General features: G+C 35.7%; 1 protein-coding gene across 1 annotated transcript in view; it reads right to left on the bottom strand.

Moving 5' to 3' along the window:
• Positions 1-21,505, bottom strand: part of wdr27 (WD repeat domain 27) — a 64,605-nt gene extending 43,100 nt beyond the window's left edge. The window contains exons 1-22 of the mRNA XM_051125292.1: positions 21,317-21,505; positions 21,136-21,229; positions 20,696-20,869; positions 19,486-19,630; positions 19,177-19,301; positions 18,692-18,805; positions 17,569-17,620; positions 17,381-17,451; positions 17,166-17,292; positions 16,927-17,029; positions 14,945-15,033; positions 14,214-14,272; positions 13,793-13,926; positions 13,442-13,515; positions 10,820-10,904; positions 10,044-10,112; positions 9,833-9,942; positions 8,062-8,151; positions 6,310-6,431; positions 5,130-5,263; positions 4,204-4,301; positions 3,472-3,593 (exon numbers count right to left, since the gene is read on the bottom strand). Of these exons, the coding sequence (XP_050981249.1) occupies positions 3,472-3,593; positions 4,204-4,301; positions 5,130-5,263; positions 6,310-6,431; positions 8,062-8,151; positions 9,833-9,942; positions 10,044-10,112; positions 10,820-10,904; positions 13,442-13,515; positions 13,793-13,926; positions 14,214-14,272; positions 14,945-15,033; positions 16,927-17,029; positions 17,166-17,292; positions 17,381-17,451; positions 17,569-17,620; positions 18,692-18,805; positions 19,177-19,301; positions 19,486-19,630; positions 20,696-20,851 (2,079 nt within the window). The 5' untranslated portion in view covers positions 20,852-20,869; positions 21,136-21,229; positions 21,317-21,505. The remainder of the gene's footprint in view (positions 1-3,471; positions 3,594-4,203; positions 4,302-5,129; positions 5,264-6,309; positions 6,432-8,061; positions 8,152-9,832; positions 9,943-10,043; positions 10,113-10,819; positions 10,905-13,441; positions 13,516-13,792; positions 13,927-14,213; positions 14,273-14,944; positions 15,034-16,926; positions 17,030-17,165; positions 17,293-17,380; positions 17,452-17,568; positions 17,621-18,691; positions 18,806-19,176; positions 19,302-19,485; positions 19,631-20,695; positions 20,870-21,135; positions 21,230-21,316) is intronic.
• Positions 21,506-22,076: the final 571 nt, after the last annotated feature.

Genomic DNA, 22,076 nt, shown 5'->3' with positions numbered 1-22,076 from the left:
TTATAAATCTCATATAAAATATTTACAAATATATAAAATATAAATATATTTAGCTACAATTACAAATGACGATTTATTTACTGTATTTTTAATCAAATAAATGCAACCTGGATCAGCATAAGAGACTTAAACACACTTTCAAATGGACGGCGTGCAATGGTGAAGTACATGTTGGTTCAACACAATTTGACGGATGCAAAGGGACAGTATACAGACATTCGTAAGACATCACCCTTTACAGATGGAATGTGCTTACCCAACATGCTTGGCTTAAGTCAGATCCTCCCTCAACTTATTTCATGTATCCGTCCTAATCTGCAAACCTGAGGGATTTAGAGCAAGATACTGAGCAAGACAAATGGGACACGCGAGACCTACAATTTAGGCCCACCTTGGAAAACCTCACACAACTGTGGTTTGGATTGTCCCAACTAAAACGGTGAACTTTTATCCTTCAAAGAAGAAGACATCATATCTTGCATAACGTTCAGAGAGGCCTTATATAATAGGAGGATGGGAGTGCCAAACTGCAGAGAAAATTTGGTTTGGACAGGCGATTTGTTAAGCAACTCCAACACAAGCTGAGTCCATTCATTTGCTTTCACTTCCTTCAAGGTTGAAAGCACATTAAAGTTGAGGTTAAACTTGGACACTTACAGTCTACATCTTCCTGCCTACACTGAACTCTTGGTCAAAGCAGCCTGAATAAACTAATATCTGGGAGCGCACAGTAGTATTAGTACTCCATGGGCCCCTTTTCCCCCTCGGTATGATTTCCCAGCAAACAAAACTCATACAATCAGTTTCATTAACTATAATTATCTTTAAGATGGAGGCTCAGTCAGTATTTCCTTCGTATTGTTTCTGAAAGTGACTTCATCATGGTTGCCATGGATATGAGGTTAAACCAAGAGCAAAGTGAGTCAGAAGCAAAGCGCCTTACTTAGGGTTTACAACAAACTGAGAGCACAGTCCAGCCTCACAATAAAAATACATACACTACCCACAAACAGCTTAAGTGGTTTGTAATTCCAATTTTAGTGTTGTAGCTCAATGGTCCACCAGCAGTATTGAGCTGTGTGCACCTTGTAAATGACCACTGAGGTCAGAAAATTCTGAGTGAAAACAGCACTGGTTTCTCAGCAGCATGAGTGTCACTGCATTGTTTTTAAAATGGTGAAGACAGTCATAACAAAACAAGTTTTAGGGGCTGGAGAAAAAATTGTGTTGTGAATACTTGCCATTAATATAACAAACACTGCAACACATGCAAAACTACAATGAAAACAGTTAACATTTTTTCCTGTGAAACTGTATACTGTTTCCTGTGAAGGTATCAAAATGCGGTATTAAAGTTGAAACAACTTTTTGGAACATTTTTTTTTTACAGTGTAACAGCAATACTGAATTTCAGCAGCCATTGCTCCATTTTTTTAGTGTCACATTACCTGGGTTTCCATCCAAAGTTGTGAATTTAACTTGTGCGCAAAACTGGAATATCGCAAAAAACATTTGCGAATAAGCACCGTTTCCATGCAACGAGTCAAAGAGAACAAAATCGTCACTTCCTGATAAACTTTCAATAAATATGACTAAGAAAAGCAGGAGAAGCCACTGAATATAATAACTTTCATATATAATAAATTACTTGTGCCTCAGAGCAAGCAGACGAAACACAATAAATGCTGTCGTTGCTTTCGGAGGTGGATGCCTGCTGTTTGGGAATGCAGTCATGTAAGACAGTTCTGGGAGACAATTGTACAGAAATACTTTGACAGCAGACTCTGCTCAGGCATTTAAGAATGACCATAACATTTTAAATGTTGTGCAACAATATCGGTCTGCTGGATTGTCAGGTTGTGTCATCCTATGTACCTTATTCTTCAACGTGGAAGTAAGCCTATATGGGCGAGACTTCTGGTTCATTTACCGCTATAGGGAAATAACAAGAAGAATATTAATGTGCAGTAAACGGAAAAACTGTTTGCACTACAAACAAGTGTCTTCATAGTTAAGATAACACATTAAAATAATATTGCAAGACACACCAATTTGCAATATCAAGTGGCAAATTGAGCTGTTTTGTACAGCTAAAATTAGCTGGACACAGATAAGACTGGAAACCAGACCCATAAAATTTACAAATGGCTGCGCCCGCTCTTACAGGAAAAATAAGGTGGATAGTGCAAAGTCACATGACTTTTTTTGATGCGTGTGGAGGAATTTATTCAGGTTTCCATCTCCCATTATTCACATTAACTCTCTTGTGCATTTCTAAAATTTCAAAAATTTAGAAAGTAAATACTTAATTCTCAAAAACGCTTTTACGCTTACTTGAGGTTGTTTTTGTATAACATATTTCACTTAAAAGATGTTTACATATAGTCCACAACTATCACCCTGTTTTTATGTGCATTTTAAAGAATTGCATAAGAAATGAGTGACAAGGTGCGTTTCCATTACAGATTTTCGCCAAATTTTGGTAATATTTTATAAATGTTGAAAAAAAAAATGCTGCGATTTGATGGTGTTTCCATTAACCAATGTTGAGTGACTAAAACAATTTTTTTCTCTCACGACAAGTCATGACGACCGATGTTGGTAGGCTTATGTATATCGCTACCACTGCAATAGCCATTATTTTTACTCGAATGAGATCTAGACATGTATCTTTTGCAAAGCAGCGTGGAGAGCCGCTTCTGGGATGCTTCTGAAACATGCCGTAGCACGTAAAGTCTTTTAGCGATATATGGGAGTTTTTGTGAAATGTACGTGTTTCCATTGGGCGTATTTTCAATTCACAATTTCTATTTGCGCAATTTGAAGAGTAATGGAATTTAATTTGCAAAAAAAGTTTACACTTGCTTGAGGCGGTTTTTGACTTGTGCAAAAAAGGTTAATGCTAATAATGAGAGACAGTAATGCATTTGCTAAATAAACTCCTCCATGCGCATCAAAAAAGGATGTGACTGTGTTATAGGATGGCATAACCTTACAAACCAGTGGACTGATCTTGTTGCACAGCATCTGAAATGTTATGGTCATCTTGAAATGTCAGAGCAGAGAAAATATTTCTGTATAATTGCCTCCCAGAACTGTCTTACACAACTGTGTTCCTAAACAGCAGACATACACCTTCGAAAGCACTGGCCACATGTATTGTGTTTCGTCTGCTTGCTCTGAGATGCAAGTAAATTATGATATATGAAAATTATTATATTCAGTGCAGGCGTCTTCTACCTTTCTCAGTGATATTTATTGCCAGTTTATCAGGAAGTGGTAATTTTATGAATGTTTTATGCGATATTCCAGCTCTGCATATAAGTTCAATTCACAACTTTGGATGGAAACCAAGCGATTGATCCATCAGGAGCATTAGTGGGAACCCACTATTCTACACAGTACATCAGTCCCTTATTTCAAAAGAGCAAGAAAAATCTTGGCTGACATCATGTGCTCTCACTCTCTTACCCTGTTCTGGGTGAGGTGGTGGACAGCTCGACAGTGGGCATCTGGGATCTGAGTGGCCATGCAGCCCTGGTTCATATCAAACACCTGGATGGTGCGGTCAGCACCGGAAGCCAAGACGATATCTGACACAATGCGGTTAAAGAGATACACTGAACTTGCACTTCAGCTGGAATGAAATCCAGCACTGTTATATAACAGTTTTCTGAATAGAACTTTTATAGCCTATTAATGAGATTACCCTCTACATTACATTATACTCGGTAAAAGCTGTATTTCATAGTAAACGCAGAACAAACTATAACAAAGGCACACAGGAAAAACTTATTATTAAGCTAATGTGTTCCACTGCGTGTGTTGCCAAATCAGGGCTGCCACATTACCTCACATAAGGATAAGATAAACTCGATGAGTTATTAACAAACTGCATGGTTCAGAACATTTATTGCTTAATACATTACATGTAAAAAAATTTAAGAATTAAAAATGAAGACATAGCTGGATATCAGACAAATATGAATCAATTATACTACCACACAAAGGTTTGCACACTTGACCGAATTTATGTTTATCAATATTTTTCAATCTAAAAACTTAAATGTTAAACAAGCCTGTGTATTATTTATGGCCAAAGACAAGATTAAAGTTAACCAAGAATAGGTATTTTGCATTGATACCTTCAGCTATTGTTGAATTGTGCAAAGCCGAAAGGCAAAGTCAGGTATATTAGGATACAGGAGTAGAAGTCATTGATGGCTGACACTGAAGTGATGTCCGTTTCTGACTTCATGGTCAGTTTACTGGCCAATTTGGACTTGCTTCTTTGCTTATACCTGTGATGAAGAGGAAAATAAAATGAAACACATTCCATAAATAAAGTTTCTAAATTTATTTCAGAACCATTTCTATGGACAGTGTTGCCACTGTCACAATCTTTACTGGGGTTCCCCCTCTGAAATGCGATTGGGCTAGTTTTGTGCTAGTTTTGAGTAGCAATTGGGCGGTTTTTCTTGTGAAAACCTGGCAACCCTGTTTATGGATTATAACAAAGCTGTGTGGACACGAACCTGATGTGCAAAATACATATAGACCATTTTACAGAAATATGGTAAAAAAGAAAAATGTAGTCTATCTGTGTGTAGAGATTTTCTACAACCTTACATAATGTTGAAAAAGGGCTTCTGCACATAATTATTCTCTGTAAAAGGGACAGACGTTCCATCATAAATAGAATATGATGTGCAATATCTGGCTCTTGTCTCCTATGTATCCCTTTCAGGAACTCCCCAACACTTGTGTTTAGATATACAGTATAAAGACTGAGCTTGTTCTCTGATTCTTCAGAAATGATGCACAGATTCTCCACTGACAAGTGCTCACCCCTCTAGCGCAGACATACGTATTGTATTTCACCACGACAAAAATATATAAAGAAATTCTACACATCTTCCTGCCTTAGAATACAAAGTATGTGGTTGTTAAATTAAACAGTGCTGACTAGAGGTTAATTTAGGTTTTTTGAGACGAGGCACCCTAAAATCTGATAGCTTGGCATACTCCCAGTTTTTACAAGCCCTTGAAACTGAACCTTTCTTTTGGCAGAAGGTCCTCAACACACTGGGTTTATTGTTACTAGCTCATTGTCCATTAACTGCTTGTACCTCTTGATGTCATCTCTTGTGGTGTCCAGATGGTAAAGGTACAGCATTAGATTTGATCCCGACGCCAGCAGTAAAAACTTGTCCAGATAATAAAACTGTGCACATCTTATGGGCTTTGCGAACTGGTCATCTCCCTGGAGAACCATGAAGTTAAACAGTGCATAAACAGACAGTCAGCAAGTCACATCAACATCGCAGTTTATTAATAGCCTTTAAATAAGTGCTAAGTGCATTCATGTCACAACACATAAAATACAGCACCGTATCAGCTTAAAATATCACAATCTCAGTCATTCTCTTTTTTTTTTTACCAAAGATGGAGTGTGAAGAGATAAATGAGGATAGAGAAACATAGGAATGTTGTTTTTCTGTCTGGATAAAATGAGACTAATGAGAGACAATTTGGTGAGTGGAATATGAGTGCTACTGGATAGTATGTGAATGTGCTGTATGTAGCTTCTAGCTTCTTGAAGTTAACACATTATTGCCTTCTAAAAAGGGTGCAATTATAGTGCATTTTCCATTATCACCTTTACCACATTTGAGTAAACTTTTTTATTATGCTACTTTTGAATTAATAATTATTATTTATTACTCTTACTGTTAATGCTACCAGCCAAACCTTGACCCTGCAATGTGCTGGCTAATAATGCTTGCTTATATATATTTCTGGCTTAAGGATTTTCTCTTTAACATAAATGACACAAACACTGATGCACTGGGTCATTTTTGGCTCCAGATGCACACACAGATGCACAGGTCTATGAGGCTGGGTGGGAAGACACCAGAGAGAGATTCTGAGCCAAAATGTGACTGAAGAAAACTGATTTGAATGAACTTCAGTTGCATTGGGGGTTCTGGGAAAGAGGGAAATTAGGGTTTAGAGAGGTCTGCAAGTGTTTAGAGCACTGATGTGCTGACCAGGGGCTTGTACAGATGCCTTTGACGTTCCAAAAGAGGAACACTGCCAAGAGAAACACTTCCCACAGGCGTACGCATTCAAATGCAAATGAATTTTTCTGAATCTTAAAACTGTTCTTCACATACTTTGCTTATTGGTTCACTCTGAGCTGGACTTGACGATAATTGTAGGTACTGTGTAAGCTCAGAACTAATAGCACGTTTTAAATTGCTCATGTCAGTGCAAGGGCTGTATTTGGTTTAATTGTTGATACGTTACCATGGTCAGAACAGGTTCAGAAGCATTCGCCGTCCAGATGCAAAGGGTGGGGTCCTCAGAGGTACTCAAAAACCACCGCTTACTGTGACTCCAGCATATAGAGTTCACAGCCTTACTGTGCCCTGCAAAATGAAAACAACAGAGCCACAATTTTATGCCAAGGAACCTAAAAATGAGGATCACCTCACACCCCCTATACCATAAATACACAGGTATAGGTAGCTATGTAAGACTATAAAATAATAAACAAGATTAGGATGTTGTATTAGACTTTCATTGGCCTGTATTGTTTACATGATAGGTAGGTGTGTCAGATGCTTTCTTAACTGCTGTTTAACATGCAAGACGTATTAAAGGATAAGTTTACTTCTACAATAAAAAATTCCTTATAATTTACTCACCCCCTATGTCATCCAAGATGTTTATGTCTTTATTTCTTCAATCAAAAAGAAATTAAAGTTTCTGAGGAAAACATTCCATGATTTTTCTCAATATAGTAGAGTTCAATGAGAGCCAACAGGTCGAAAGTCCAAATTGCAGTTTCAATGCAGCTTCAAAGGGCTCCACACAATCCCAGCTGAGGAATTAGGGTCTTATCTAGCAAAATGATCGGTCATTTTCTAAAAAAATAAATATTATATTCTTTTTAAAGGAAAAGTCCACTTCCAAAACGAAGATTCACATATAATTTACTCACCCCCTTGTCATCCAAGATGTTCATGTCTTTCTTTCTTCGGTGGTAAAGAAATTATGTTTTTTGAGGAAAACATTTCAGCATTTTTCTCCATATAATGGACTGGTATGGTGCCCCGAATTTGAACTTCCAAAATGCAGATTAAACGATCCCAGCTGAGGAAGAAGGGTCTTATCTAGCATAACAATGGGTTATTTCCATAAAAATAATACAATTTATATACTTATTAATGTCAAACGCTCGTCTTGTCTTACTCTGCCTGGATTGTTTTTTTCCGGTTCATGACAGTTAGGGTATGTCGAAAAACTCCCATCTCATGTTCTCCCTCAACTACAAAATCGAACTATATCGCTGTTTTACCTTTTTTGTTAAGGGTGTTTGATCTTCTTTGCATGTTCACTTTGCAAAGACTGTGTCGGTACTTCTACACCGATGTAGGATGATTTTGATTTTGAAATGATTTTTGAAGTTGAAGAAGAAAATATGACTGGAGTTTTTCGACATACCCTAACCGTCTTAAGAGAGAATACACAGAGTTCAGGAAGAGTAAGGCAAGATGAGCGTTTGAGATTAAAAAGTATTAAAATTTTATTTTTTTAATGAAAATAACCGATCGTTTCGCTAGATAAGACCCTTCATCCTCCCATGGCCCTTCAACTCACTGGATCCCACTGAAGTCCACTATATTTTTCAACTAAATAAAGAAGACATGAACATCTTGGATGATGTGCAAGTGAGTAAATAATCAGGAATTTTTTTTCTGGATATGAACTAATCCTTTCGCAACTTCTTTTTACTCCTAAACGAAGAGCAAAAATGAACACTGCTGTAAGTATTTCAGAGCCATGGCATCTATTTCAGGGACAGGAAGGGCCTCCAAAAATAAGAATTCCCAAACTGTCAGTTTCAGCTGTCAGTATCAAGTACTGTTAGAATGGCATGAAAAATTCCAATACTGAATCAATTCCTGTGTGCCACTCATTCAGGAAACGAAAATGAGAGACATGCAAAGGAATTTTACAAAAATAAACACTATAAATTTGAAGCTCTTTCATTACCTGTGTAGACAGCTGGGTTGCCGGTGAGTGAAGATTTATACAACAAAACAGAACCGTCTCCAAGACCACACGCAATCTGCTTTCCATCTCCTAGACACAAAAATAGAAAGTTAACAGACAAAAATGAAGGAATAATTAGTTAAAAAACGACGTTCCTCAGGCGTAAGTTTAAAATAACAATCACAGCACTCTTAAAAACAGCTGTACACAGCTTTATTGTGTTTAACTCCAGGAGTCTACCCTGGTTTGCTGCTTGTGCTACAGTTTGGAGCCTTTATGTGAGACCACAGGAGAACCAAAAATGCAAATAGTCAACAGGCAAATGATTGTTAGCCACAGCTATTAAGTGCTGTTGATCGTGCATAAAGTTGGAAAAGAAACTGTTTGCTATGCAATGTTTACAGCAGGATACTACAGTGCTACAAGGCTGCACTTTGTGTAGAAATTTGACCATTTATAATAACAACAAAAACACTTTTAATGTATTATTATGTGTTATTGTTGTAATATATGTTTATGATTTATTAAAAAAGAAGGTTGATTTCTGGTTGCCCATTTTCTGGTTATGCAGTACAAAGAAATTTCACATGTTTAAAGTAGGGCTGTCAGTCGATTAATATTTTAATCTAATTAATTACATGATATGTCGATTTATTAATCGAATTAATCAGAAATTAAATTTGACTGTGAAAATACCCACTAAAGATTATTTAAATCTATTTTTGTGTTAAATGAGAAAGTATTAAGTAGACATTACAAACTGTAGCTTTAGAAATAAATATTTTATTTGATTCAACAGAATTTATTACACATAAACATTTATACTGTAACGGCCTAACGTAAAATATGGAAAATAAAGGAAGATAATTTCAGAAACATCTCAGTAATTTTTGTTTATATAATGAAAGTCATGGTAACCAAAACAGTTGGTTTGTTGGTTTGGTACCAACAGTCTTCAAAATACTTTCTTTTATGTTCCACAAAACAAAGGTTTGAAACGGTATGAGGGTTAGTAGATGATGACAGAATCATTTTGATTTTGGGGTGAACTATTCCTTTAATCTTTTTAATCTATTATTATTATTATTATTATTATTGTTATTTTTTTTTAAGAAATGATACTCTAAATAAGAAATGTCTTTATAAGTCATTCACTCATTCGATTCGACTCATAATTCAGGAATGAAGTAAATGCTCTCTTTATAAATGGGCCTTTGAATCACTGATTCACATGATTCCTTCAAAACGCGATTCATTCAGAAACCAAACACTGCTGTGTTGGCAGGAAAGGCGCAACAATTCTACTATGGCTTCAAAGGTAATATGTTCTCTGCAAAATTGAGCAAAAACACATAATACTGTGTTTAAAATATGACACAAAATCAACTTCTTATATACTGAACTGTTGTATAAAATCACATTTAAGCTTGTGATAGACTGGGACAAAATCAGCACTCGTATCATATTGCTCTTGCTGCCCGTGTGATATTGCGTGATATGTGATAAATATAAGACAAAACACATACAGGGGCATTTTTTTGCACCAATATCTTGAATTTTAGGGCATAACTGCATTTATGGAGTTGTTGCCCTGCCTCATATTTGTCAACAGTCAGCTGTATAAAGTACAAGATGATGTACATGTCTGGGGGCGGGGCCAGCGTGTTAATGGCGCTAAAATATTTTAACTGCGTTTGTGATAACTAATAAAGTTAACACGTTAAACTGACAGCCCTAGTTTAAAGCCTAATGCGATCGTACTGTTGCTCACCTGAGTACTGCAGAGAGCTGACTGGGGTTGGAGTTGTGGAAACTGTCAAATGAGCATAAGGCATGCTTGGTGCTTCAAAGTGTGATGGATACTCCCTTAAAAGGCCTTTCCTGTTGAAAAACAGTGTATAGATTTAAGCACAAGCTACAATGGTCTTATTCAGTACTACTGCATTCTTGAGGCTTTGTACTGAGAATGACAGAATACTTACGTATTTGTGCTAGTTGTTGAGGTTGAGTGGCTTTTCTTCTTAACATTGGTCTTTGGTCTAAACATCGTCCTACTTTAAAACAGATATACGTAATAGCTTACAGTCAAACTCCTGAAAAATCCAACAGAACATATTCCAGTTTTGCAGGCTACCTGACTTGGCCACATGCAGATGCAGCAACAACATTTGTAATGTGCTTTAAGATGATTGCGATTCTACAATGACAGACCACACAAGCCATAATGAACTAATGAAGATCCCCTTGTACCTTCACTACATAATACTGAAGCAAAACATCTTATGATAAAAAGGCCTTTCAGGAATGTGAGTCTAAGCAGGCCTGTAGGCTCCATGGAAACAGAATTAAACAGTGTTTGAATGAATATTATGCTAGTCACCTCAGATTAAACTTCAAAGTTACAGCATGGAAGATATTAGGTGTGTGGACAATTAGCCCCATCTACTTTAAGTCGTTTAACAAAAATGCTACCAGAACCTGAGTAACTGTTTCTATATAATACGATTATTTGTCTATTAATTTAGTTAATTGGACATACAGTATGCAGCATATGATGCATTAATTAAATGTCTATTACTCTCATTACACTAACAGGACACTCACAACCTACATAATGTCACTGTTGCACATTTAACGCACCATTTTCTACAACTGTCAAAGCCTGAAACTATGTGAACCATATGAATGTAAACCTGAAACCAAAGTTTGTTAGATCGCTGACCCTAAAATGCATTTCTCTACTGGTCTACTGACTTACTGAGGAGCTGTATTGTATCCTGATGACTTCACTCGTGTGTGAAAAACCAAAGGTTGATCCTTTACACTCTTCTGACAGCTCACACCTAGAAGACAAAAAGAGAACAGGTCAGTCACGTAATTAAGCTCTGCCTGTATGTAGTCTGAATTCATCATAGCTGTATACCACGAACACCATAATTTGAAAAAGGCTTGATATAATAATATCAGTTACATTACTACACAGATAAGTAAATGTTTTGCTGATAATATATCAAGCTTATTTCAAATTATAGTGTTAGTACCATACAATTATGATATTTTCTGTATAGCTATTTTCATGACTCTCATATCACTCTGGAGTCTCTTTCTGCTCACGTAATGAAATAATTTCAACTTAAACCAATAATTCATACCCATATATTTATTTATTGGGTAAAGCTTGATACTGTAAAATAAGCTGGTCATTATTGTTAAATATACCCTTTCTGATCTGACTGAGGTTTATTTTTCAAAACTGAGCAACTGGCTGTACATTACACATTTTAAAGAGTTATTGACACAAAATTTATACAAATAAGAACTAGAAAGTCATATTACAGTAAAAAGATGTTATACGATACAACATGAAGAACTGACAATTTTCCGAGTTTCCTTCACTTTAGTGAGCTCATTTTTTCCAGCTCCATTAAAACGAATGCACACGTTTCCAAAAACGGTTCCCCTGCCAACCACAGACTAAATGTATATTCTGAAAAGTGGCTAATAAATGCAACTACTTCCTAAAGCAGAGGTGTCCAATCCTGCTCCTGGAGGGCCAATGTCCTGCTGAGTTTACCCTGTTAATAATAAAGGTGCTTTAAAGGTTCTTCACAGCGTTGCCATAGATGAACCATTCAGTCAAAGTTCTTTAAAGAACCATCTCTTTCTTAACTTTTTATAATCTGAAGAACCTTCTTTCACCACAAAGAACCTTTTGTGAAACAGGAAGCAGATGTTAAAGGTTCTTTTACGGAACCTTTCAGACAAAAAAGGTTCTTCTATGGCATCGTGAAGCACCTTTTTAGGAGTGTAGTTCCAATCTGCCCCAACACACTTGCCTGAAGTTTTCTAGCAGTCCTGAAAATGCTGATTAGCTGGTTCAGGTATGTTTAATTAGGATCGGAGCTAAGCTCAGCAAGATAGCTAAGCTCTCCAAAAGCAGGACTGGACACATCACATCTGCAAAATCAATCAAATTCATTATTACGCTATTTATTTTTGAGGTTTGAACTCAGTTCGCATTTTTCTTAGGAAACACTTCTAAACAACTTAAACTATTTAAAAAGAAAAGATACCAGATTTGAAGCAAGACTGGGCCAAGAACTCATTTGTGACTAAAATTCACCTCATATTAAGCACAATCATTATTGAAATAACTTTAATAACATTAAAACAAATTAGTGCTGATGCTACACATACATCACTATATGCAAAATCTTTCCAAGAAAACCCAATGTTCTTTGGACAACATAAAAAATTTCCCGTCATGAGTTCAATTAATAAGAAATCATGTATTCTTTCATAGATCATACTTATTGCTGTGGTAACCCAAATTATTTCAGTTTACACTGGCAAAAGTTCTGAAACAGTATTGAAGAGAGGTAGCAGTTTCTGGTCATTGTCAACAAACCACATCCTGACATAACCCATTATTCAAGAATACGTCACACTGTTCTGAGATCAGCCTGTTATCAGGCCTTCAGTCACAGCCCTGAACTGCTGGATCCCGACTATAAGTGCATGTCGAAGCCCAGCAGTATGGAGAAAATGAGTTGTCCTAGTTATGGTATTGACTTAGGCCCCAGAAAAAGCTATGGAATAAATTTAAACCTCTGAGGACATGTAACTCTAGTAAGGAAGAGAAATAATGCCCAGTTGGAGATGGAAGAAGAGCCTCCCTTAAGGGAGAGAAAGAGAAAAATAATGATGATGGATTGCTTTTACATCCATGAAACATATAAGTCAAAAAAATCATTATGCAGTTAAAACACACAAGGTATTTTGTAATTCATTCTTCAATTCATTTTAATCAAAAACAAGAAGATCTTACTGACCCCAGTCTTTTAAATGGTTATAGGACAAATGAAGATTGTCAGTGTATTTTCATGGGTACATTTTTGTCTTTGGAAAACATGCAGTGATGAATCATGCAAATTAAGACCAAGATCATATGTTGAGAAAATAAATAGGGTACTTTTTGATTTAGCACTGAATTTTTGTTATGTGGTCTGTTCCTCGTCTCTTCGTTCTGTGGTTATCGAAACCCTGTATCCTTGTGACCTCAGACACCAGATGGCATTAGACTGTTTTATAATGAACGACAGTTTCATTGGATGGTTTCCTTTCCATGTATTTTAAAAGAATTTCAAACTAAAGTATATAAAGAATTCTGCTGTGCCTAATGACAACTTTCTTTTGAAAAGCCATAATGTGGTACAGACCTCTGCAAGAAAGATTAACATCTTGGATGGTAATGAGTCAGCATCGTAAATATTACCATGGGGGGGTGTCGATGACATTGAAATGCTAGTTAATCCAAAGGTGTTTTTTTTTTTTTTTTGGCAACACAAAGTGTGCATGTGTGGTTTTGTAAACTGCCAACCTATTTTTCTCTGAGGTTTTGGGCCATGTTTCATCAGCTCAGCATTCAGAGGGGACATAGTCATCAGAGGAGAACTGAAAATAAAGGAAAAAACATCATAAATAGACTTCTATTACTGGAAATAATAAAATACAGCATTTTCCATTGTGGTAGTTGACTCATCAAATGTAAGGTTAACAGTCTATGACAGACAATGCGTCTACTGAAGATCATTCTGGCTAAAACCAAAATCAAACATTGGGAATATTATTCTTGGATGGGGCTTACAATGACATCCTGCATGTTCCTAATCCAAGCACTACCTGGCCAGGATCAGGATCCCCATAGAGACTGAAAGATGAGTGCTGTTACCTGGGCACAACTGAAATCTGCTCGTCCACAGAGAAGCCCGTTGCCATCCGAAAGCAGAGATTGTCCAGCCTGGTACTATTAACCTCTAAAAGGGCTACTGAAGTCCCAAACAGAGAAGTCACCAAACAGCAGGTCTAGAAAGAGAGAGGCTGAGGGTAGTCCTCATGTTGACCACTTTCCTTCCAGAATGGAAACCACAGCCAAACCTTGTAAAAGCTTTACATCTTAAATAATCTTGGCTTTGTGAAACCATAAACTGCTAATTGCAGGACTGTAAAAATACCAAAGGTGCTATACATGTGAACTCTAGAGCAGCTTAGGGTTAACGATAGGGATCAATCTGTCAAAAAAATATGAAATATTGCATTTGTGTAAATATTGCACAGAAGGCCTAGAAGCTAGAGTTTAGCACAGTACTTACATTGCCACCAAGTCCATTAGAGATGGCCCATGATCCTGCCATTGAAATGCTTAGATCACCTGTCAGGAAAAAAACTGCCACTTTAAAAGATCTAAAACAAATTTAAGTGATATATTTAAATACTTAAGTAATTATGTCTCATAGCCATGAATTGAAACAAACACTGGGGAATATGTCATGTCTCAGAACTTGATTTTGGTTTGGAATAAATGACATTTGAAAACATTTGAAAACTAAACACTCACTCTTATACTTCAAAAACCCAGACAATGGCACCATGCTGGCTTCATACTGATCGTGTATTTTCCCCTCCTTAAAGTATTTCTAGGAACCCATATGCATATTTTTGAGGTGAATTTTGTTTTGAGGCTGTACAATTTAGCCAATGTTATCATTAAGTGTACAAGGACATGGACTGACTGTCTGCCACTCTCTAAAGTATCATAATCCTGGAATATTTCAAGCTAGCAGACTGAATTATTTGGTTATCACACAGAGCCTACTTACACTCTATAAAGTTTTGTTGACCACTAAGGCCACTGTTGCATTTATTTGTATTATGTATTGTATTGAATGTATTGAAGAAAGGTAGCAGTTTCTGGTCATTCTGATCATATATTTTTTAATATGTAACTATTTTTACTAATAAAATGAGATAAAAATATAATTGGTCAAATATTTACTTAAAAAATTGCTAAATTTGAACCTAGTTAATTGAATACTTATGTTGCCTTTGAGTGGAAGAGTCATGAGAAGCTCTGAAGTATCCAGGTCAAGCAGATACAGTCCATCAGAACTTCCGATCCACACAAAACATCCTCTGTGGAGGAACAAAGAAGACACTGTTTACAAAAAGACACTACAAAGAACTAACAGGAAAAAAAGAAAAGTAAAAGAAAAAAAAGACCTCTATTATATATACCCACTGTAAGAATTCACATTGCCACAAAGCCTCTAGAGAACATCTACAGTTGAGGTTAAATGTTTACATACACCTTGCAGAATCTGCAAAATGTTATTTTATCAAAAAAGAGGGATCATACAAAATATGTTATTTTTTATTTAATACTGACCTGAATAAGATATTTCACATAAAAGACATTTACATATAGTCCATAAGAGAAAATGTACAAAAGTGGCCCTGCTCAAAAGTTTACATACACTTGATTCTTAGTACTGTTGTTACCTGAATGATCCACAGCTGTGTGTGTTTTTTTTTTCGTTTGTTTTGTTTAGTAATAGTTGTTCGTGAGTCAGTTGTTTGTCCTGAACAGTTAAACTGCCAGCTGTTCTTCAGAAAAACCCTTCAGCGCCCACAAATTCTTTGGTTTTTCAGCATTTTTGTGTATTTGAACCCTTTCCAACAATGACTGTACGATTTTGAGATCCATCTTTTCACACTGAGGACGACTGAGGGACTCATACGCAACTATTACAGAAGGTTCAAACGCTCATTGATGCTCCAGAAAGAAAACAACAACAACAACAAAAAACCAACAAAAACAATGCATTAAGAGCCGGGGGTGTAAACTTTTGAACAGAATGAAGATGTGTACATTTTTCTTAATTTGTCTAAATATCATATTTTTTTCATTTAGTACTGCCATTTAGATGCTACAGATGATACTTACATGTTTCCCAAAATAAGTTAAGACAAAATAAGTTAAATTTATCTTGATCTTCAAAAAGTTTTCACCCCCCAGCTCCTAATACATCGTGTTTCCTTCTGAAGCATCAGAGCGTTTCAACATTCTGTAATAGTTGCTGAGTTCCTCAGTTGTCCTGAGTGTGAAAAGATGGATCTCAAAACCATACAGCCATTGTTGGAAAGGGTTCAAATACACAAAAATTCTGAAAAAACAAAGAATTCGGGGGATTTTTCTGAAGAACAGTGGGCAGTTTAACTGCTCAGGACAAACAAGGGATTCATGAACAACTATCACTAAACAAACAAACAAACAAACAAAAACAGCTGTGGATCATTCAGGTAACAACACAGTATTAAGAATCAAGTGTATGTAAACTTATGAAAGGGGTCATTTTTATAAATTCAAATATTATTTTCTCTTGTGGATTATATGTAAACATTTTTCATGTGAAATATCTTATTCAGGTCAGTACTAAATAAAAAATAACACATATTTTGTATGATTCCTCTTATTTTGGTAAAATAACTAACATTTTGCACATTCTTCTGTATGTAAACTTTTGACCTCAACTGTATGCAAGCATGTCATATTTAACTGAAACTACAGTGGCAGAATCTATGATAAGAGACTGCATAAGCCTACTCAGAAAGAGAACTGCAAGCTTTGAAAACCTGAATATTGCAGTTGCAATAATCTTTCTGATTCTGATTTCTTCTTTACTTTCTGGGTCTGCAGGCATTTCTCCACCAGTGTTTACAACATATGATATTACAAATTTCAGCATATAATGACATGTTTTGCAAAAGTTTTCAGGTCAGGTCTCCTCATAGCTTTAACTGCTGTTTAGACAGCATAAAACCATAAATAGGTGTATAACGACTTCCTAATTGGAAGTTTCCTGCCATGACCAATGAAATATCTGTGGAAAAATGATTTCCTACACTTATGAAGACTACTACAGTAATGATTGTTATCATACATAATGCATGCTTGTGAATACATTTTACTTGCCGTACAAAAAAGCAAGATAAAGGTAAACAACAATAATAGACCAAAAACAGTACCTCTGCTGCAGGCTAGCATGACAGGACTGCAGTTTCTGTGCCCAGATTCTCAGAACAGGCTTTGCTGTCTCCACCGTTCCTTTCACATCATTACGAGTCATTCCTAGAAAAGCCCACAGATGAAGTTTAGTGAGACCTTTTTCACTTGAAGCAGATGTATCGTTTTCTGCAGTGAGGTAGGCACATGAAAAACACTAGTTATACGCAGTCTGAATTGTGGCTTGTGGGTTTTCTCTAACCATCTGCTCTATTTTGAGGTGAGCTGGGTTTTCTGAGGTTTCTCTCATGCTTCTGCTCAAGCTTTGAAAGGTCCAGTTTTGTCACCAAGTGACATTTGTGGTCCACAGGGAGAGTGTAGCACCAAAGCTTGAATCACACAGAGATTCCAACATAAACAAAGTGATATATAGATTACACAAGACAGCTCAAAACCATGTGTGTGTGTGTTACTCACTTGTCCATCAGCAGACCCTGTGATGAACTGACTGTTTTGCTCCACGAAGAACAGACTAAGCAAAGGATACGCTGTGAAACAGAAACTTCAGCAACTTCATATATACATATTCACTACATTTACAGGCTATGAGTGAAGAACCTCAAATTCTGTTGCACTAATATTGGTGTTAATAAATACAAACCAACCTGATAGGACAGCAGATTCAAAGAGGATTTCTCCCTTCCTCACATCCCAAATCTAATACAAAAAAAAAGAAAAAGAAGGCGTATGCATATCTATCTATTTACCTATGTGTGTGTGTGTACATACAGTTGAGGTCAAAAGTGTACATACACCTTGCAAAATGTTAAATATTTTACCAAAATAAGAGGAATTAAACAAAATGCATGGTATTTTTTATTTAGTACTGACCTAAATAAGACATTTCACATAAAATATGTTTACATATAGTCCACATAAAAATGACCCCGCTCAAAAATGTACATACAGTGTTGTTACCTGAATGATCCACAGATGTGTTTTTTTTTGTGACAGTTGTTCATGAGTCCCTTGCTTGTCCTGGACAGTTAAACTGCCCGCTGTTCTTCAAAAAAATTCTTCAGTTCCCACAAATTCTATGGTTTTTCAGAATTTTTGTGTATTTGAACCCTTCCAACATGACTGTATGATCTTGATCTATGATTTATGAAAAACGATGCATTAAGGGTGTAAACTTTTTAACAGAATGAAGATGTGTACATTCTTCTTATTTTGCCTAAATATCTTTTTATTTTTTTCATTTAATATTGCCCTTCAGAAGCTACAAAAGATATTAACATGTTTCCCAGAAGACAAAATAAGTTAAAATTTACCCCAATCTTCAAATTCCAAAAGTTTTCACCCCCCCCCCCCGACTTTGTGTTAATGCATCGTTTTCCCTTCTGAAGCATCAGTGAGCGTTTAAACCTTCTGCAATAGTTGCATATGAATCCCTCAGTTGTCCTTAGTGTGAAAAGATGGATCTCAAAATCACACAGTCATTGCTGAAATGGGTTCAAATACACAAAAACACTGAAAAACCAAAGAATTTGTGGGATTTTTCTGAAGAACAGTAGGCAGTTTATTTTCTTTAGAGGATTATATGTAAACGTCTTTTATATGAAATATCTTATCTAGATCAGTACTAAATATAAAATAACATGCATTTTGTATGAGGCCTCTTATTTCCGTAAAATAATTAACATTTTGCAGATTCTGCAAGGTGTATGTAAACTTTAGCCCTCAACTGTATATATATCTACCTGATTTGAGTTTGTATCATATCTGTACCTTAAATGTTCTGTCTTCTGATGTTGAGATAAGAAGATTAACATCCCATGGACAGAATTCCGATGCAGTCACAGGACCAAGATGAGCTTTCAAAACTCCAAGCACTTCCTCTCTCTATAGGAAACACATATACAGTGGCCTCTAGTTTTAGCTCTTTATTTAAAAATATGTTAATTGTTAATGAAATACCTTTTGAATGTGATATTTGTGCTATTTATTTCTGATACAAAAGCCAGAAGCCAACAAGAGGCTTATTCTGATTTTTTCATAAACTAATTTACTGCTGAGTATTTCAGTGTTATCTCTCATCTTTATTGGCTGGTCAATCACAGTCTGAGTAACGGAATGTTCTCCATGCAGACTTTGTTCGGCGTTTCATCTGGAGACGGGTCAAAGCAGGCATTTGTTTCCTTTTTACTGTTTCAGCAGAGCTGCTTTTGTTTTTCGATTCACTGAATAAAAATTGTGTGTATCTTATTTCATACCTCTGCATTCAATAGAAACACTCTGGAACCTGAACATGCGGCCACTTTCGCACTCAACGGGCACAGTGACAGATGCACCACTCTGCCGAGCAATGTGCCAACAACTCTACCTGAGGCAGTTCCACCTGGAACACAGATGTCATGTTTGGGAAATGAGACAAAAAATGACTGACAGAGAATAATGGATACATGCTATTCCAGAACAGAGCATTCTTAAGTGTCACAGTTTTATATTTCTGGATGGATTTAGGTCCAGACAAGCAGATTTTTCAGTCTATTTTTGAAACAAAGTCTTTGGATGAGTATTACCTTCTTTAACCTGTCTGTAGCAACGATTAATGTCCCAGATGATAACATAATCTTCAGAAGCGCTACAGAGGATGAGATGATCTCTCAACGTCCCAAACACCATAGCAGACACATCACCGTGATGGCCAGTGAGTTCCAAGTGAGGCTACATTAAAGGGAACATTAAAATAACAATTAAATGATAACAATGATGGTGCCGATTTTACTGTAATGTTGAACGGCTATATTTACCCTTTTTATTTCCAGAAATTAATACAAAAAAAAATCCTTAATAGAGCCATTGTTGGTATTAGTGATCAGAGTAAAAAGGTGCGTTGTTTCTACATTAATTTAGAGATTCAATGTGAAAATAAACGTACAATCACAATTTTTAATGTTAGGTACCATTAATCATTTCTGATTACACTACCAGTCATTTTTTACATTTTTTTTTTTAAAGAAGTCTCTCACCAGCCTGCATTTATTTGACCCAAAGTACAGCAAAAACAGTACAATTTTGATATATATATATTTTTTTAAATAACTGTTTTCTATTTGAATATATTGTGAAATGTAATTTATTCCTGTGATTTCAAAGCTACATTTTTAGCTTTAGCTACATATCATCACTCCAGTCACATGATCCTTCAGAAATCATTCTAATATTCTGATTGGCTGCTCAACAAACATTTATTATTATTATTATTATTAAAGACATTATGAATGTCTTTATCATCACTTTTGATCACTTTAAAGCATTTCTTTAACTTCTTAAATTCTAAGAAAAATGTAAAACAAAAAAGGTAAACTGTACTGAACTCCAAGCTTTTGAATGGTATAGTGTATAATGTTACGAAAGTTTTTTTATTTCAGATAAATGCTGATCTTTGGATCATTCTATTCATCAAACAATCCTAAAAAAAAATATATATATATTTATAATAATAATGATAAAAATAATAATAATACATAATAATAAATGTTTCTTAAACTGTGACTCTGAAGACTGGAGCAATGATGCTGAAAAATTAGCTAATAGAAAGCAGTTATTTTAAATACTAGAAATATTACTGCTTTTGCTGTATTTTGGATCAAATAAATGCAAGCTTGGTGAGTAGAAAAGTCCTCTTTGAAAAACAAAAATATTTTCTGTCCAAAAACTTTTGACTGGCAGTGTAAATATATACATAGATTTGTTTGTTAAAAAAAAAAAATATAGGTGTACAAAGACCTCCAGGTTGTTGTTTTCGTAAATCCTTATATTCCTGTCCTGCCATGGGACAGCACAGTGAGAAGGACAGCAGGCCAGCTGCAGGTGGGACACCAGCTTGTTGCAAGGCACAGAGAACTTCTCAATAAAATACTGTACTGAGTTCACAGCAGCCATGGAGACCGGCACAGTCCCCTGTAACAACACACAATGAGAAAGCCTGAATAGAAAACAATGCTTAAATGTTTAGCAGGGCTAGATGACATCAAACTGACCCAGTTAAAGGGCACATTCCATGGATATAGTGAACAATGGGGTCCCAATGAGATTTTTGTTCATTGTTTATATTATAATTTTTTCAGTTTATTATTAACTATACACTAGCAAACTGATCCCAAACTAGCTAGCCTCTAAGAGTCATGTTAAATTAAGACGAATCCGTAGTTCTGAAGGTTACGCACCTGCTTTTACTGACCATCTGTTGAAAACAGGCCCTGTGTTTTAGTTTAGGCAGTTTGTGAAAAGTGCTAGTGACATAAGGTATCCGTTCATCACCTGAAAATAAATTGCTGTTTAAGTACTACAAATGTAATCCATACATAGTTCCACTGTATGTGTAGTTAGTAAATGAAATTTAAGTACATTTCAGTGTTTGGCCTGTGACCCAGCGTCCTTGTTGCTTTGGAAACGGAACCTTTTCGGGACGGCACACCAGAAGGGACAATTGCTAACGTTTGTACCAAAGTGTTGGTTTGCGGATTTGGGCAATTTAAGTTGTTTATTAATTCTGTTTGTGAGTAACTTAAGCGGTAACGTACAGCGAAAAGTGCATGCTGACAGGATACAGCATTTTGTATATTTAGCATAATTGTGGGAATTTGGTTATTTTATGTCTATAATAACAATAATTATTGTTAAATCTAATATAAAGACCAGTAACTGAAGATCTGACTGATTTTAATCCGTATTATTCGTAGCGCTGCATCTGATTTATTATTTACACAAACTGTCCTATCCATCAAACGCAAACCTTTATGAAACAATACTAGTTAAAAAATACATGTTATTAATTTTCTATGCAACAATGCCATCTGGTGGTAAACTGCAGTCAGTCAGAATGTACATTGAAATTCAGTTACAGTTAACATTTGAATAATAATAATAATAATAACAACAACAACGTCGACATTGAACAGGTTATAGGTTATTCTTGTAAAAAAAATATTTAAAACAGATTGGCTAGTTATGTCTATAGTTTAATCCAAGCTCATTACAAAATTCCTTATAAAATGTTACAGGTTAAAATATCACACATGTGTGCATATAAAAAGCATGATGTCAGTGCTTTTTATCCTAGTGTTCACATTAACGACGTCTTTAACACACAAAGTTATACGAAAAA

This window comes from Labeo rohita, chromosome 13, assembly GCF_022985175.1.
Source record: "Labeo rohita strain BAU-BD-2019 chromosome 13, IGBB_LRoh.1.0, whole genome shotgun sequence".
In the NCBI taxonomy this organism is placed as follows: domain Eukaryota; kingdom Metazoa; phylum Chordata; class Actinopteri; order Cypriniformes; family Cyprinidae; genus Labeo; species Labeo rohita.
This window is presented reverse-complemented; position numbering and strand designations above follow the sequence as displayed.